This window comes from Spinacia oleracea, chromosome 1, assembly GCF_020520425.1.
Source record: "Spinacia oleracea cultivar Varoflay chromosome 1, BTI_SOV_V1, whole genome shotgun sequence".
NCBI classification, from domain to species: domain Eukaryota; kingdom Viridiplantae; phylum Streptophyta; class Magnoliopsida; order Caryophyllales; family Amaranthaceae; genus Spinacia; species Spinacia oleracea.
In genome coordinates, this window is record NC_079487.1 from 28351829 (window position 1) to 28370123 (window position 18295).

Here is an 18295-nt window from a genome sequence, read left to right on the forward strand (position 1 = left end):
GCGGTCTTTCCAAACAAGACCCTAAACAATGTTTGGTGGTGACTCCTTCGAGGTACAAAAATACGATGGTTTCTAAAAACCGCCCCCTTGTAGGGAATTGCAATACATACGCAAAAAAACACCCCCTACAATTAACTTTTATATATACCAGTGCACAATATTTAATATACATATATCACTTATAGATGAAATTTTGTGTACTAAAAAATATAATTAATTCTTAATTCTAGCTTCACAAATACCAATTTAGTAGGGTTATTCATCTCACCATCTAAAAATAAAAATGTATTATTGTATTATATTTAAAGAAAGAATTCATTTTTCTCTCTTCTCTCTCATCTTTTAGGGTTTCAGTTTTCTTTGCCGCTTAGGCCGATAATCTAATTTCTTCGGAAATTTGACTATTTCCGACCCCTTTTCTTGTGTTTTCATTGTTTCTTCTTTATGTTTTGTCTTGTTTTGGTTTTGTTTTCCGTTGATTTGTTACCAATTTATTGTTGGGTTGGTCCCAATTTATTTGGGTTTTTCCTAGAGTTTTCTAGGTTGAGAATTATTTTAGGTTTCAATAATTGGAAAGGAGATTTGGATTCATACAGGTTTATGGTTTATCATCAACTCGTCGATCAGAATAATTCGTGCCCAGATTGCGAAAGGCTCTACTTGGAAAGATGCGAAAACATCGAAAATCACTGCTCGCGTTAAGCTAGAAGCGTGGAGTACGAAATGTGCTTTAGGATGCAGAATAGTAATTGCTTTGATTATAAAAACGATGTATTTTCTTTGAATCTGTGGTATACAGATCTTATTTATCATTGTAGATGTCATATGACTGATTATTAATGAAATATATTATTTTTCCTGTCAAAAAAAAAAAAATTACGTTTGAAACTTAAATGATCTAAAAAGCCAGGCACCTTTAAAAAGTCCGATCAACCACGTACGCAAAACATTATTAATTTGATCATGAATCACAAATTTTATTAAATAAAAACAAACTTAGGAATATACTAATAATATTTTTAGTAATATGACAAGAACGTCTACGTGGGTGTACTCTTTATAAACAATACTTCGTATTAGCTAACTTAGATCAATCTACAACCCCAAAAATAAAAATAAATAAACAAACAAACCAAGTTTGAATTTAGATCTCTACATCTTGCATCGATCTCTCCTTGTTCTTCCCAAATTAATCAAATCAAAGAAGTCATCACATTTACGATATGGAAAATCACGTAATTTGCGTACCATTTCCCGCACAAGGTCACATTAGGCCTATGTTAAAACTTGCTAAACTCCTCCATTTCAAATTTAATTTTAACATCACCTTTGTTAACACACATCACATCCACCAAACCTTGTTCAAAAATCACCATACTTGTTCCGAGAACAACAAGACTCCCTTCTTTAGATTTGAGTCCTTACGGCCGGAAGGGGTTAGCGACAACGATCCAAAAGACATTCTTTCCGTCATCAACGATGTTGTGACTAACAAGTTGGAACTCCCTCTTAAGGAGCTCTTGATGTCAAATCTTCGTACCAGTAATAATATTAATAGTAATAATAATAGTAATTATTCGCGGCCGCGTATTAGTTGTATGATTAGTGATGTTGCTATGTCTTCATTCACACTTAGAGTGGCTGAAGAATTTGGGATTCCTGCTGTGCTATTTGAGACTGCTAGTGCTTGTAGCCTTTTGGCTTACTTCCATTTTCGTCAACTTCTTGACAAGGGCATCATACCACCCCTCCAAGGTACGTTCATAATCAACCTAGCTAGCTACTTAATTATCCCATTAGTTTTTGTTTCAATATATAACTAAGTTTAGTTAATTGATTTGCAAGTTACGACAACATTTAGTTGTCACAATCTTATATGTCGTATTTTAATTGGTACATATAGGCGTCATGTAAGCTATGCGTTAACGGATTATTTTTACTATCAATGCAATATTTTTACTACGAAAATTTGTAAATAAGGTAGTCGATATAAAAAAAGAATCAAATTTGAATTTTAACATTTTCCTACCTATTTTTTTAACATATATAATAGATTATATAAATAAAATATTTTAATTTACAATTTAAATAATGACATATAAGTATGCCATGTTATCATTTTGACACGGCTTAAAAGGTCGCCTGTTACGACCTTTATCATTTTCGAAGTTAATTATCATAAATTGATAATTAAGGGTAATTAATATTTTGGGAATAGATATTTGTCAATTTGTAGTGATTAATACTTGGACACATAGTCGTCCGACATGGTATCAATTTTTGCGTAGACCGACAACCGACTGCATCAAGTCGACGAGGATATCTGGAAATATAGCTTATGTGTTAATTTCTCGTGTTAAACAAGCTAGCCTGCAATATTAAATGCACGTCATTTAGTGGTAAGGTGGATTACGGATGTCAGTAAGGCACGTTAGGTGGGAGACTCGTCCCATATTCGCCCTAATTAGGTGAGAACGGCTGGACTAGAACTGTCAAAAATTGATCCGACTAGATAAATCGACTTGAATCGACCTGTATTTTTAAGGATTCGGATTCAACTCGAGACCCAAAATTTGTTAAAATAGCTAGGAAACCTGTAATCCGGCCGTATCCAACCCGTTAAAATCGACGATCGATTTCAACCTATTAATGCATGATCCGGACCCGAACCTAGCACCCGACCGAAATATAACCGATAACAGAACTGAGTCAGCTTACCCGACCGAAAAATGACCCGAACCCGATTCAACACCCGACCTGATGTCAACCCGAAACCGATTATAACCCGATGAAACCTGTTATTGATTCAATTCTTGACAACCCGTTACCTAATTTTACGAGACTTGTGGACAACCCGATTTGTCATTTACCTAACTAGATAATAACTTAAATCAAGTTAATAATATTTTTTATAATTACCTAATCTAGAATAAGTGAAAAGCGTTAAACCAAATTTATAAAAGTTAATTATAAGGTTAAAACTTGAGTAGACCTTATAGCTATCGTACCCGGTCTTAACCCGTGTCTGATATTGAACACGACCTGAATTTTAACTGACCAGGTAATCATTCGGTCCAAACTTGACCCGACTCATTAAGACCCGAACCCGTAATTGTACCCGACTAGAAAAAGACCCGACCCAAACCTGAACCGAACCCGACCTTTACCGAAATGAAAAATTAACCCGACATGACCAGACAAATTTTCAACCTGATCAAACCCGATCTACATCAGGGTCATAAAATAAACCGACATAACCCGATCAGATCATGACTAGAGATCCGGTATGACCAGATTCGGAACCAACTCGAGTAATCGTTTTAATAGCTCTAGGCTGGAGGGGTGGGTGAAAGTTTTGGGGATGACCAGCGCTATTTAAAACTATTCGGGTTCCTTATACCAATTATATAAGAAGGACCATAGAAACAATAATATGCAAAATATTACTCCGTACAAAACTAAAATGAATAAATTATAGAGGACACTGTTAAAACAACCAGGACAACATGTTTTCTGGCAAGTATTTTTTTAAAAAAAGTAATTTGGAGCCCTTTGGACCCTCAAATTTTGTAGGTCTTGTGTTATTGCTCTGTTTACATATTTAGCGGCGGGGTCTTGTGGGTGATAGTAGGCTTTTAAATTAGGTAGTCATATTGATTTCAGATATGTTATAAACAGTTTGAGTCATGTAGAAATCGCTTAATATCGAGTCAATATTTTTAGTCAGGTTAATTTGCATCAGTTTAGATAATATTGGTTCGGGTGAGATTGGGTTATAAAATGTTTTGGATCAAGTAACTTCGTTTCGGGTCAATCTTAAGTTCAGTTAGAACTGGTTCGACTTTAAAACGGTTTTGTATCGATTTGATTTGGTTCGGAATGAATTTCCACTACTACAAAACAAGGTGTTTCAAGACGATGTGGCCTCGACGCCAGGGGGTAGGCGTTGGGTGCGAAATTAAGTTCCGTGTATGGTCGACGCCTAAAGTAGTCGAAAATTTTGACGACAGCGCTTTCTCGACGCGTTCCTTCGTCAAGGGTTTTGGCGACGACTTTAGGCGTCGAGAAAAAGCGTGCTTTGCACGTGTTATACTCTACTGAGCGTTGTCCTAAAATTGAATAATAAAAAGAAAAGAAATAATTGAGCGCTTAAAATTCTGAAGAAAAATAAATTCAGCGCTTACAATCCCTATTCCGCTAAAACTCTCAGTTCGAGAGAAACCGTCAGTGCAAACCCTAAATTATCTAAAACTCAACTACTTCCCATCTGCAAATCCGAAATCGCCATTGATGCTCAGGTTTGTCAGGCGTCGAAGAAAATTTTCTCGACGCCTATTGGCGTCGCTAATTAGCCAAAAATGCGTCGCCAAAACACGGAAATTGTAGTAGTGTTCGTTCAGGTGTATGTCGGGTTTGGGAACAATTTGACCAGCTTCTTTCATTTTTTTATTTATAATTGAACAAAATCGATATCAGTTAAATTTTGACTATTATTATGAAATTACATATTTCAACCCCAATTAATTGATCGAATACGGTATACATGAAAATATCAGTAAGGAGCGACCGAAAAATAAAGTTTTCATGCGGCATGTTCTTAGGGGGTTTAATAGTTAACCTGTCTCAATAAAGTTTATGATTGGTTCGAGCCGAATATCAATTGCCATGATTTTAAGTCTAGGATTCGAGTCAAGTATGGGTCGGTGAGTCTCGGGTTCGAGTCAACTTTGGATAAGGTGTACCTTGGATTCAGGTCAAATACGGACTGAGTTTGCGGTTCAAGTTTAGATTGAGCTAAATTTGTAATCGTGTGTTCTATTAATCGAGTATCAGTCGAGTTCGCGATGAAATTCAGATCACTTTATTATTATAAAACCACATGCCAAATAAAAATCTTTTAGACGTTTACTACGTTGACTATAAATTATTTAATATAAATATATAGCACATAGAATTAATCTTCATATATATCTAGTTGGATTTACAAATTAATAGCTCACTTTGGTTAACTTGAGATCGTTTAATGACGAGGAAAACTGAATAGGATATGATTTGGGTTCAATCAGGCATCGTTTCTTTTTAACTCGGGAGACTTTTGTTTATCGGGTTAACTCGAGTTGAATTATTTTCAGATATCAGATTTAATCGGGTAGGATTGGCAACCATTCGATTGATTTCGGATCCGAATAGACGCGATTCGGGTTAAATCGGGTATCTAATTTTATCGGGTAGGTATTATCGGGTAAAATTGATTTTCGGACTGCTATCGGATCCGACGCAGATTCAGTTATGTTAAAAGTTATCAAAAAAAATCGGGTTACGCGTCTCCTCGGTTTGCTAGTTGTTCGCGATCGAGTCTTGAATTTACGGGTTAAACGTTTCAGATCGGTTTTGATCTCACTATTTCTCGGATATATACGATTCGAATGTAGGTTAAATTCGGTCATTTTTTCGGGTCGGGTCACTTTTGACTTCCCTAGTAATATGGCAGGTATGGATTTTAAGGTATACCTGCCCCCTCCCACCCGCCTCAAAAAAAATTTATTTCTAAATATGCTCTATATAAAATATTCTAATTTTTTTTTAAATCAATACTTCGTATAATAGTTTTTACTTCATACCTTATTTCCTCGAAAAAAAATGTACTTCATACCTTATGTTTATTTAATGGCTTTATAGAAATAATATCATAAATACGAGTAATTAATTTAGTACTCCGTAAATCACAAAAAGGAAACATATGTATTTTATTTGTACTCCTTTTGTGATTATTTCGTAACATTAAAATTTTAATTTGGTAATGTGGGGTTGAACTTGGGGCAGGTAAAGCCGGTATTATGTATTTATGTGGGCATGGGTACCCAAGTGAGTGGTGGGGCATGATTAATTAATTTTAGTTGTGTATGCGTTGTGAAGGTGGGGTGAATATTGTACCTACCATGGGTGATGGAGATGAAATCCGCCCTTTCCCATTGAAATCTCTAGGTAAAAGCATGTTTCTATTAGTTTATTCTATCAAATTTGACGAAACTTTATTTACGTACATTAATACAAAATTAAACAAACAAATGTCCCACTATGTATAGTTTGTTTTATCCTTATGGCTGATTCAGACCAGAACTAGTATTACCTCCGTTTCATAAATATCTTTACAGTTACTATTTTTATAAATATTAAGACAAAAGTAAAAAATTAGTTAAATATAATAAAATATGGATAAAGTAAGATAAATGTGTAAAAGGGTGAGTGAATGTAAGATGAAAATGAATAAAGTAAGAGAAAGTGAATGAAAATTGTAAATATTGTAAATATTGTAGGGTAAAAATGATAAGTTAGTAATTTTTCATGTCTGAAATAAATAAATAGAAAGTGTAAAAATTATTTTGAAACGGATGTAGTAAGTAATAGGAGTAAATGAGTACTCCTACATGCATATTGGTCCTATAGTCCTTTTGGTATCATTTAGCTGATATTATTAATTGTGCCGTACGTGTAAGAGATTAGAAAGTGTAATTAATTTATTGTACACCAACATAATTTTTACCCAATTTTCTTTAATTTTTACCCACTTTTATCTAATTTTTATATTATTAAACAAAAGTCGATAAATAAACATTTTAAAGAGATAAATTGTAACACCCCGACCTATAACTCAATAATTAGAGCATAGTTAGCAGCGGGATTAACCTAATTGGTCGGGACATTACCTGCCGTAACTTCCTCTTGGGAATTACAAGGCAAACATCAATCATAAGCCATTAAATACTCCAAAATATATATAATAATCCTTTATATTATCAAAATAAAAGTACATAACTTACTAAAAGTCTTTAATTAAAACTATTAAAACTTTAAGCATAAACTAGGTGAATATTATTAACGTGAAATTCCTCGCCACTACTCGTGTCCATCGTCCCCATCAGTACCTAAAACAGAAAACAAAAACGGTGAGCCGAAGACTCAGTAACGAACTATTCTAGCAGCGTAAATTCATTTCAATTCATTTTATTTAATAACACAGGGAGAATAGAATGGGTAAAACATTTAATAAAACATCATATTTAATTCATTCATAAACTTTGCAATTTAACATGCTAGCTGTCGGCAAGTACGAACCGTGAAGGAATTCTCCACTGGGTCTGGGCCCATAAGAGCCTGGGCTCATCGTAACATGGGGCCTGGGCCCTGAGCCTGGGCTCGTAATCCATGGGTGGACAGGTGTCCGTGGTGCATGCATGACCGATAGATTGGAAGATGGTAGTTTATATACCGCCAGACAAACCAGGTCTTTCACTTTCATTTATCATGTTGTATGTAATTTTACCAAGCCTTGGCTTGTATTTCAGTTGAAACAACATAACTCTTTTTAGATCATAAAACATCATTTAGATCATGGGATCCATAAAACATCAATTCTTTCATAGCATTGCATAAACATCATTTTATGAGAAAAATCAATTAAATCATATTATAGGAAACAATTCAATCAAATCATATTTCATCCCACAATCCATAAAAACACATCAAAACATTTAGGATTTTTTGGTTTTTACTACCTTGAAAATATACCACTTTTGTATTTACTACCTTATGAAAATTTTATTTTAAATTACTACATTAAAGTTTCAATTTATTTTTATTTACTACCACTTTACAGTTTTCTCATTTTAAAATTGAGATATCTCTTTCGTTTCTTAATCATTTTTAAGTGATTCAAAGCCCATTCTTCTCATTTATGTGTAAGGATTCCATAGAGATCTTGCTTTTAAAATTTTACAAAAGGTAAAACTAATTAAATATTATATGTAAAAGTTTAAAATATATATGAATTATCAAACGAATTGTTTTGAAATGTCATTCTCAATGAAATCCCTATAGAGCAAGGAGAATAACGAACTTTGAATCACAATAAACGATTAAGAAACGAAAGAGATATCTTAATTTAAAAATGAGAAAACTGTAAAGTGGTAGTAAATAAAAAAAAATTGGAAGTTTAAGGTAGTAATTTAAAATAAAAATTTCATAAGGTAGTAAATACAAAAGTGGTGTATTTTTAAGGTAGTAAATACCAAAATTTCACATTTAATTCATAAATTCAATCATAACGTCATAATTTCATAAATCATATTTATAAGGGGATTGCGGGTACTAGCAATAGCCGTTACCTCACTTCCACGACTTTGGGGATTTTCGTTGGTTCGTTCGTCCTGAGCTCCGAGTCCAATTTCTTTCAAAATAATAAATTACTGAATTAGTACTAGATCGATAAATAATTATAAAATCAATATTTTATAAATCATAAATTTTATAAGTAATGAAATTATAAATAACGAATTTTAATATAATTTCGACATTTAAAGAAAATATTATTAATAATCGAATTTTTAATCGAAATACATATATATTTTATAAATAAATTTTCATGTAAATAATATTTCAATTCCATCTTTATTAATCCAAGCTATTGACTTTATTTTAGTAAAACCAAAAATTAAATATATATATATATATATATAATTTTTCCTACTTGAAAAGTAATAAACAATTTGATTGGAAAAATAAATAAATTATCAAAATTTATTAAGGCAAGAAGATTAGAAATTAGAAATTCTGAACATGCAATTCAGTTTGCAACTCACCCAAAAGCCCAAAGGAATTATGGCCCGATTTATATGTGGGTTTTGAGGAGAATAAAACAAATAAAAAAACTTAAAAACCAGAATTGGTTTAGGTTTCAAGGAAAGGGAACGACAGGGGAGGGGGAACCGAAACAGGGGAAGCAACGAAGGGGAGGAAGAGCTGCAAGTAGAAGGAGCGGCGGATGGCTGGGCGGCGCAACAAGGTCGCGCCGGTGCGGGTGGGTGGTCTGGGTGGCCGGATGAAGAGACAGGGGAGAAAGGGGCACGAAATGGCCGAACAAAACGGGGAGTTTGGGTGGGCTTTTCGATCGGTTTGTGGGGAGGGGAAGGGCGGTTCGCCGGAGTTATTTAGTCCGGTGGTTGATTGGCAGAGTGATGGAGGTGACTGGAGGTGGTGGTGTTTGTCGGAGGTGGTGCGACGAGAGAAAGAGAGAAAGAGGCAGGGGAGGCGAGAAGAGAGGAGGGAGCAGGGGAAGGGAGCTACGGTGGAGGTGGTGGTGTTTCGTGGTTCTGGGTGGTCGGGAGATGCGGGGTGGTTGAGTGGTGGTGAGAATGGTGGTGGTCAGTGGTGGATGCGGCGGTGGCAGACGGTGGTTGATGGTGGTTGGTTGGATTGAATCACAGAAAATCAAAGAGTGAGATTGAAATTGAAATTGTATTTGGTTTGTTGTTGAAATTCCATCTTAATTTCTGAATTTTTATATGAGAAGTGTGATGAACAAGGGAGTGTGCTTGGGGTCCAAGCATCTGCATTTGGACTGAATTGTGGGAAGGAAGGAAGTATTGACTTCCTGGTTTATACGTGGAGAGCAAGGAAATAAAGCAAGAAAAAATGGATTTTCTCTTTTTTTTTTTTTTTTTTTTTTTTTTATTATTTTCACAATATTTGGCAAAAATTCAGAAATTGTTTGTAATTTTCAGAAATTGCTAAAAATAGAAACGTTTAAAATAATTTCTTATAAAAAAATTTTATCGTTAACGAAAAAATAAATAAATTTTCGTTTATAAATTTATCGTTTAAAATAACGATTAAAATAACGAAATTCGATTATTCGTAATTTAATTAAAACGAAATCAAGTTAATAAATATTTTTAATTTAAATAAATCGAATTTAAAATTTCGGGGTATTACATCCTTACCCCCTTAGAAAAAGTTTCGTCCTCGAAACTGGAGCTCAGTAGAACTAGCCATTCGTAGAAATCATACAATTCATACTTATTCGTTCTATTAGCTATACAAACATGGCAGAATAACATTATAACATAATCATTCAAATAACATATTAAAATTCATACATCTTATCGTTTCTAAACGAATAACTGGGGATATTTCGCTCTCATTTGCGCTTCGACTTCCCTTGTAGCTTCAGATGTCAAGTGATTGGCCCACAAGACTTTAACCATTGGAATTACTTTGCTTCTAAGTCGTTTCTCTCTTCGTTCTAGAATTTCAATTGGTTTCTCCTAGTAAGTCAAATCGTTTCGCAACATCAAGGGTTCATGCGTAATCACATGGCTAGGATCAGGAACATATTTTCTTAACATCGACACGTGGAACACATTATGCACCTTTTCCAAGTCGGTTGGTAAAGCTAGTCGATATGCTACTGCACCTACTCTTTCTAATATCTCATATGGCCCGATGTATCTTGGGCTCAACTTCCCTGTTTGACCAAATCTCATTATTCCTTTCGTTGGCGAAATTTTCAAGAACACGTAATCTCCAACCTCAAACTCTAGTGGTCTTCTGCGTTGGTCGGCATAACTCTTTTGCCTACTTTGTGCTGCCATCATTCTTGATTGGATTAAACGAATCTTGTCAGTAGTTTCTTGAATCAATTCTGGTCCTATAACACGCGCCTCATCAATATCACTCCAACATAATGGTGTTCGACATTTCCTTCCATAAAGTGCTTCGTATGGTGCCATACCAATAGTGGCCTGATAACTGTTGTTGTACGAAAATTCAACCATAGGCAGAAACTTTTCCCACGTTCCTTGAAAATCCAAAACACATGCTCTCAACATATCCTCAACAATTTGGTTAGTGCGTTCTATTTGTCCATCAGTCGTTGGATGAAATGCAGTACTGAAGTTAAGTTTCGTCCCAAGAGCTTTCTGCAATTCTTTCCAATAGGTTGATTGATACCTCGTATCACGATCAGAAACGATCGAACTAGGCACTCCATGCAATCGCACAATAGTGTTCACATATAGTTCAGCAAGTTGATCTAAACTCGAATTGCTCTTCATTGCTAAGAAATGTGCTGACTTTGTTAATCGATCAACAATGACCCAAATAGCATTCATTCCCTTGGCTGATCTTGGTAAACCTATGATAAAATCCATTGAAACTGAATCCCATTTCCATTCTGGCACATCCAGAGGTTGCAACAAACTTGCTGGTCTTTGATGCTCGATCTTGATTCTCTGACATGTCAAACATTTAGCCACATACTCTGCCACTTCTTGCTTCATGTTGCTACACCAATACACTTGCCTTAAATCCTTATACATCTTATTTCCTCCAGGGTGAATCGAGTATGGTGAACTATGAGCTTCTTCTAAAATTCTCTTTTTCAACTTCTCATCATTAGGCACACATAATCTTCCCTGAAACCTTAACGTGCCATCCTCTTGAATGACAAAACCAGGTGACTTCCCATTTTCCACTTCACTCCTTATTCTTTCTAATTGTGAGTCCTTACATTGCGCTTCCTTAATCTCATCAATCAAAGTTGGCTTCATTACCAACACATTCAATCAACATATCTAACACTTTTCTCAGATGCTCCTCGTGTTCCTCATTACTCTTAGAATATACCAAAATATCATCAATGAAAACAACTACAAACTTATCAAGGTATGGTTTAAAAATACGGTTCATTAAATCCATAAATACAGCTGGTGCATTGGTTAACCCAAAAGGCATCACAACAAACTCATAGTGACCATATCTAGTTCTAAAGGCTGTCTTTGGAATATCCTCAGGTTTAATTCGAGGTGGATGGTAACCTAACCTCAAATCAATTTTAGAAAACACTTTTGCACCTCGAAGTTGGTCAAACAAATCATCAATACGGGGTAAAGGATACTTATTCTTAATGGTAGTCTTGTTTAACTCTCCATAATATATGCATAACCTCATAGTTCCGTCCTTTTTCTTCACAAACAAGACAGGCGCTCCCCAAGGTGAAACACTAGGTCGAATATATCCTTTTTCAAGTAACTCATCTAATTGTTTCTTTAATTCTTGTAACTCAGCTGGTGCCATTCTATATGGTGCCTTAGAAATAGGGGTGGATCCCGGAATTAATTCAATGCTAAAATCTAATTCTCTTGGTGGGGGCATACTAGGTATTTCTTCTGGAAAAACATGTGGGTACTCACAAACAACAGGTATGTCGGTAATGGAAGGTCCGGAGGTATTTAGGTCAATAACACTACACAAATAACAAGATAAACCACTCTCAATCATTTTACGTGCTCTCAAAGCATGGACAATTTGAATCGTTGGTTTTCTTACTAACTTATGGAATGAAACTCTATCTCCATTTGGCGTTTTAAGGGTCACACTTTGCCTCGAACAATTAAGGTTAGCTTCATACTTAGTCAGCCAATTCATTCCCAAGATTACATCAAATTCAGATAGGTCAAAAGCTATTAAGTCTGCTCGAAACTCAACTTTCTCTATTTCAATAGGGCAATCCTTATACATGGTTCTACATTTCACAATTTCTCCGCTAGGAAGGGAAACACTCATAGCATGAAAGTCACAACATGGTTTCAAATTTAAACATTTTGCAAACAATGGAGAAATAAAGGAATGTGAAGCTCCAGAATCAAAAAGAACATGGGCTGCTAAAGAATGGATAGAGAAGGTACCGGTGATAACATTATCATTCTCATCTGCCTCATCCTGTCTCATCACAAAAACTCTTCCAGCTGGCGGTGGTCGGGGTGGGTTGCGGCTTGAGCCTCCTGTGTTGTTGTTGTTCCGACCACGATCGTTGTTAGTTGAAATTGGTCCTCTCGTGGTTGGGGTTACCTGCTTCGGACAATCTCTGATGTAATGATCATGGCTCCCACATCGAAAACAAGTGTTCGATCCTACACGGCATTCACTCTCGATGTGGCCTCTTCTCCTACACTTGGCACATTCTTGTGCCCTATTATTCTGGTTTCCACGATAACCTTGTCCTTTGTTTCCAACATCGTTCCTCCTTTGATTTCCCTGATAGCTTTGGTTAGGCTTCTTTGCTCCTCCTTGACTTTGGTTTTCATTTCTCCTTTTATACCCAACATTCTTCGCTTCTCGAAGTAGTACCTCTCTCTCTACATTAGCTGCAATATCAACCATATCCTGGTATGAATTAAACCTCTGAGTGGACAACCTATCCTGGTACTTAAGGTGCAGACCTCGCTCGAAACGGTTCATCCTGGACTGCTCTGTCGACACCAAATCTGGTGCAAACCTTGACAACTCCATAAACTTATTTGCGTATTCCAACACGCTCATTTTTCCTTGTTCCAAGTGTAGAAATTCATCTTCTTTTTGTTTCCTCAAGGATGGTGGATAAAACTTGTCTCTCATTAACTTTTGTAGCTCGTTCCAACCAAATCCAGGCCCATTCTTTCGTTCCTTGTTAACTTTCCACCATAATCCTGCTTGACTCGTCAAGTAAAACACTGCGAAATCAACTCTTCATTTCTCAGGGCACTGCAGGGTTTCAAACAACTGATCAATGCGACTTATCCAATCCTCGAACTCAACTGGATCAGGCTTTCCATCATAGGATGTTGGCTTGAGTGACGAAAAGTTCTTGAACATCGTTGCGCTCTCGTTCCCACTAACATCTTTCTTTTTCCGAGAATCATGGACTAATTCGGCCAACATTTTGCACTCACATTTTCCAATCGTTCCATCCTTTCCTCATGGCCATTAACATGGACATACTCCTCGTGAGTAATGTCGTTATCATCGTGAACATGATGCTCGTTGCGAGCCCCGTTGGTAACATCATTGATAGCATCAATGGTCGACATTCTGCAACACATATCTTATCAGATTGAAGCGAAATAATAATATAAAATAAACCCTTTGATCCCGTTCCTACACTCACACTCATATTCATTTTAACTTAGCAGGATTTTAGATAATTCTTTTTAACTCATTCCTTAAAATTCTTTACTTAAAGCCTAATTAATTCTATTTGTGCGAAAACCCGTAAGGTTTAGCACTTATGGTCCAGAACCTTTGCTCTTGATACCAAACTGTAACACCCCGTCCTCTAACTCAATAATTAGAGCATAGTTAGCAGCGAAATTAACCTAATTGGTCGGGACATTACCTGCCGTAACTTCCTCTTGGGAATTACAAGGCAAACATCAATCATAAGCCATTAAATACTCCAAAATATATATAATAATCCTTTATATTATCAAAATAAAAGTACATAACTTACTAAAAGTCTTTAATTAAAACTATTAAAACTTTAAGCATAAACTAGGTGAATATTATTAACGTGAAATTCCTCGCCACTACTCGTGTCCATCGTCCCCATCAGTACCTAAAACAGAAAACAAAAACGGTGAGCCGAAGACTCAGTAACGAACTATTCTAGCAGCGTAAATTCATTTCAATTCATTTTATTTAATAACACAGGGAGAATAGAATGGGTAAAACATTTAATAAAACATCATATTTAATTCATTCATAAACTTTGCAATTTAACATGCTAGTTGTCGGCAAGTACGAACCGTGAAGGAATTCTCCACTGGGCTTGGGCCCATAAGAGCCTGGGCTCATTGTAACATGGGGCCTGGGCCCTGAGCCTGGGCTCATAAACCATGGGAGCCTGGGCTCGTAATCCATGAGTGGACAGGTGTCCGTGGTGCATGCATGACCGATAGATAGGAAGATGGTAGTTTATATACCGCCAGACAAACCATGTCTTTCACTTTCATTTATCATGTTGTATGTAATTTTACCAAGCCTTGGCTTGTATTTCAGTTGAAACAACATAACTCTTTTTAGATCATAAAACATCATTTAGATCTTGGGATCCATAAAACATCAATTCTTTCATAGCATTGCATAAACATCATTTTATGAGAAAAATCAATTAAATCATATTATAGGAAACAATTCAATCAAATCATATTTCATCCCACAATCCATAAAAACACATCAAATTTTAATATAATTTTGACATTTAAAGAAAATATTATTAAATAATCGAATTTTTAATCGAAATACATATATATTTTATAAATAAATTTTCATGTAAATAATATTTAAATTCCATCTTTATTAATCCAAGGTATTGACTTTATTTTAGTAAAACCAAAAATTAAATATATATATAATTTTTCCTACTTGAAAAGTAATAAACAATTTGATTGGAAAAATAAATAAATTATCAAAATTTATTAAGGCAAGAAGATTAGAAATTAGAAATTCTGAACATGCAATTCAGTTTGCAACTCACCCAAAAGCCCAAAGGAATTATGGCCCGATTTATATGTGGGTTTTGAGGAGAATAAAATAAAAAAAAAAACTTAAAAACATAATTGGTTTCGGTTTCAAGGAGAGGGAACGATAGGGGAGGGGGAACCGAAACAGGGGAAGCAACGAAGGGGAGGAAGAGCTGCAAGTAGAAGGAGCGGCGGATGGCTGGGCTGCGCAACAAGGTCGCGCCGGTGCGGGTGGGTGGTCTGGGTGGCCGGATGACGAGACAGGGGAGAAAGGGGCACGAAATGGCCGAACAAAACGGGGAGTTTGGGTGGGATTTTCGATCGGTTTGTTGGGAGGGGAAGGGCGGTTCGCCGGAGTTATTTGGTGCGGTGGTTGACTGGCAGGGTGATGGAGGTGACTGGAGGTGGTGGTGTTTGTCGGAGGTGGTGCGACGAGAGAAAGAGAGAAAGAGGCAGGGGAGGCGAGAAGAGAGGAGGGAGTAGGGGAAGGGAGCTACGGTGGAGGTGGTGGTGTTTGGTGGTTCTGGGTAGTCGGGAGATGCGGGGTGGTTGAGTGGTGGTGAGAATGGTGGTGGTCAGTGGTGGATGCGGTGGTGGCAGACGGTGGTTGATGGTGGTTGGTTGGATTGAATCACAGAAAATCAAAGAGTGAGATTGAAATTGAAATTGTATTTGGTTTGTTGTTGAAATTCCATCTTAATTTCTGAATTTGTATATGAGAAGTGTGATGAACAAGGGAGTGTGCTTGGGGTCCAAGCATCTGCATTTGGACTAAATTGTGGGAAGGAAGGAAGTATTGACTTCCTGGTTTATACGTGGAGAGCAAGGAAATAAAGCAAGAAAAAACGGATTTTCTCTTTTTTTTTTTTTTTTTTTTTATTATTTTCACAATATTTGGCAAAAATTCAGAAATTGTTTGTAATTTTCAGAAATTGCTAAAAATAGATACGTTTAAAATAATTTCTTATAAAAAAAATTTATCGTTAACGAAAAATAAATAAATTTTCGTTTATAAATTTATCGTTTAAAATAACGATTAAAATAACGAAATTCGATTATTCGTAATTTAATTAAAACGAAATCAAGTTAATAAATATTTTTTATTTTAATAAATCGAATTTAAAATTTTGGGGTATTACATAAATGATTAATTTTATACATTATTAGTGATTTGAAGAATTTTTTTTATTAAAATGAAAAAGTTTATCACTAAAAAATAGATAACTTTTACATATAAAAGGGTAACTTTTAATTATTTTACGTTAACTTCAATTTTGGTGTACAATATTATCGTACACCCCATGTAAATAAGAATTTGTGAATTAATTTTGTCGTGCATTTAAATTTCAGACGAAAGTTGTGAAACAAATGGTTATCTCGAGAAGACAATAGATTGGATACCAAGTTTGAAAGGGATATGCTTAAGGGACATGCCAACTTTTATTAGGACGACAATCGACCCAAATGATTTAATGCTCAATATTGTTATGTTAAATGCGCAAAGAGCTCTTAATTCTCGAGCACTCATCATCAACACATTTGACGTTTTGGAACAAGATGTCCTAAAAGAGCTATCTACCATAAACCCTAATATTTATCCAATCGGCCCCCTAAATTTATTGGTAGATTACCATATATCAAAGAATGACACTATTAGTATATGTGATGAGGGAGATGAAGAAGATCATGAGTATATGAAATGGCTTGACACTCAAGAGCCTAATTCAGTTCTGTATATAAGTTTTGGTACAATTGAATGTGTCAACCAAGAGAAAATTATTGAAATTGCATGGGGTTTAGCTAATAGCCTTTCAAAGTTCTTATGGGTTGTTATATCAGATCAAGTCACTGGAGAGTTAAATTGTCGTGAATTTAATCGATTTGAGGAAGAGATAAAAGGTAGAGGTGTGTTGGTCGATTGGTGTGACCAAGAATCAGTTTTAGCGCATCCTTCTATAGGAGGGTTCTTGACGCATTGTGGCTGGAATTCAACAATTGAGAGCATAAGTTATGGGGTGCCAATGATTTGTTGGCCGTTGGTTGCGGATCAGGTGACTAATGCTTGGTATTGTTGCAATCGTCTTGGCATTGGAATGAAGATGGGAGAAGAAGTTAAAAGCGATGATGTTGAGAGTATGGTGAAAGAGTTGATGGATAAGGACAATGGTAAAAATATGGAGGCAGAAACAATGAAGTGGAGAAAACTTGCAACAGAAGTAAGCATGAGTTCAAATGGATCCTCATATGTTAATTTAAGTAATGTAGTTAATGATGTGATTAAAATAAAACAACAATAACTAATCTTATATGGTTTTTATCATCAGATCGAAAGTTATTGAAGCACAATCTATCTATTTTTCATGTGGAAAATATTTTAGTACTCAGATATGTAATAAGAATGTTTTGAGACATGTATACTCTCATCGAATAAATTCATTTTAATTCTATATTTAGAATCTCCGTCTTATTATTTTGATCGATTTCAAATTCTAAGGTATGTTGTATTACGTATATGATAAATAAAGGGAAAAATGAGGCAATGGAGCAATTTGGCCACAAACGATGGAAAGAAGAGATAATACTAATTTTGTCATTAAACCACGTTCTTAATTAATTAAGATGCTTAAATGAAGAAATACAAAAATCTGGGATCCATTACGATATTTCTTTATTCATTTAAATGTCTATTTTTAAAAATAAAAGGAGGAAAAACAAGAGGATCGAAGAAAAAAAATCGAATATGAATTATGGGTGGCGCCATGGACATAATTTTAAAAGGCGATGTCGGTTGGTGATTTGATGAGGTGTTAGTAATAGACCGATGGGAGCTGGCGGCTTTTTAAGTCATATCCACCAAAAAAAAAATATAACTTAGCTATGTCTAAAATAACCAAACTCATTCGTACAACTTAAACCAATCATAAACTTATAATTTTGCATCCCAAAATATCACTTGATCGAACTCGATCATGCGGAGAATATAAAACTCAACTCTTTGATGGAAAATAATACTACTCATCCATACTACTTATACGAATCCTCAAAAAATCTTATATCTAAACTGATAATCAACATCAATAATGTATACTAACAATATAAAATTAGTCGCGCAACTTCAAGAAATATATGTTAATACAAATAATAGGTATTAATAATAACAGATGTATAGGCGCGCGTGA

The 18295-nt window shown here is 35.3% G+C and overlaps 1 protein-coding gene across 2 annotated transcripts; it reads left to right on the forward strand.

Moving 5' to 3' along the window:
- Positions 1 to 1069: 1069 nt before the first annotated feature.
- Positions 1070 to 17572, forward strand: LOC110800712 (7-deoxyloganetin glucosyltransferase). Of its 2 annotated transcripts, XM_022006025.2 has the most exons (3): positions 1070 to 1755; positions 5917 to 5985; positions 16467 to 17572. In XM_022006025.2, the coding sequence occupies exons 1-3, from the start codon at positions 1224 to 1226 to the stop codon at positions 17411 to 17413; spliced, it is 1548 nt and encodes a 515-aa protein (XP_021861717.1). In that variant the 5' UTR covers positions 1070 to 1223; the 3' UTR covers positions 17414 to 17572. The 2 variants fall into 2 exon arrangements, with proteins under 2 accessions (XP_021861717.1, XP_021861718.1); XM_022006026.2 differs by lacking the exon at positions 5917 to 5985 and having other exon boundaries at positions 1072 to 1755.
- The last annotated feature ends 723 nt before the right edge of the window (positions 17573 to 18295 follow it).

What these genes read in the sequence shown, in the direction of transcription:
- LOC110800712 (XM_022006025.2), top strand. Translation starts at nt 1,224, where the DNA reads ATGGAAAATCACGTAATTTGCGTACCATTTCCCGCACAAGGTCACATT. An exon ending in CATCATACCACCCCTCCAAG is followed by an intron (nt 1,756 to 5,916) that starts GTACGTTCATAA and finishes TGCGTTGTGAAG; the next exon opens with GTGGGGTGAATATTGTACCT. An exon ending in TTTCCCATTGAAATCTCTAG is followed by an intron (nt 5,986 to 16,466) that starts GTAAAAGCATGT and finishes TTTAAATTTCAG; the next exon opens with ACGAAAGTTGTGAAACAAAT.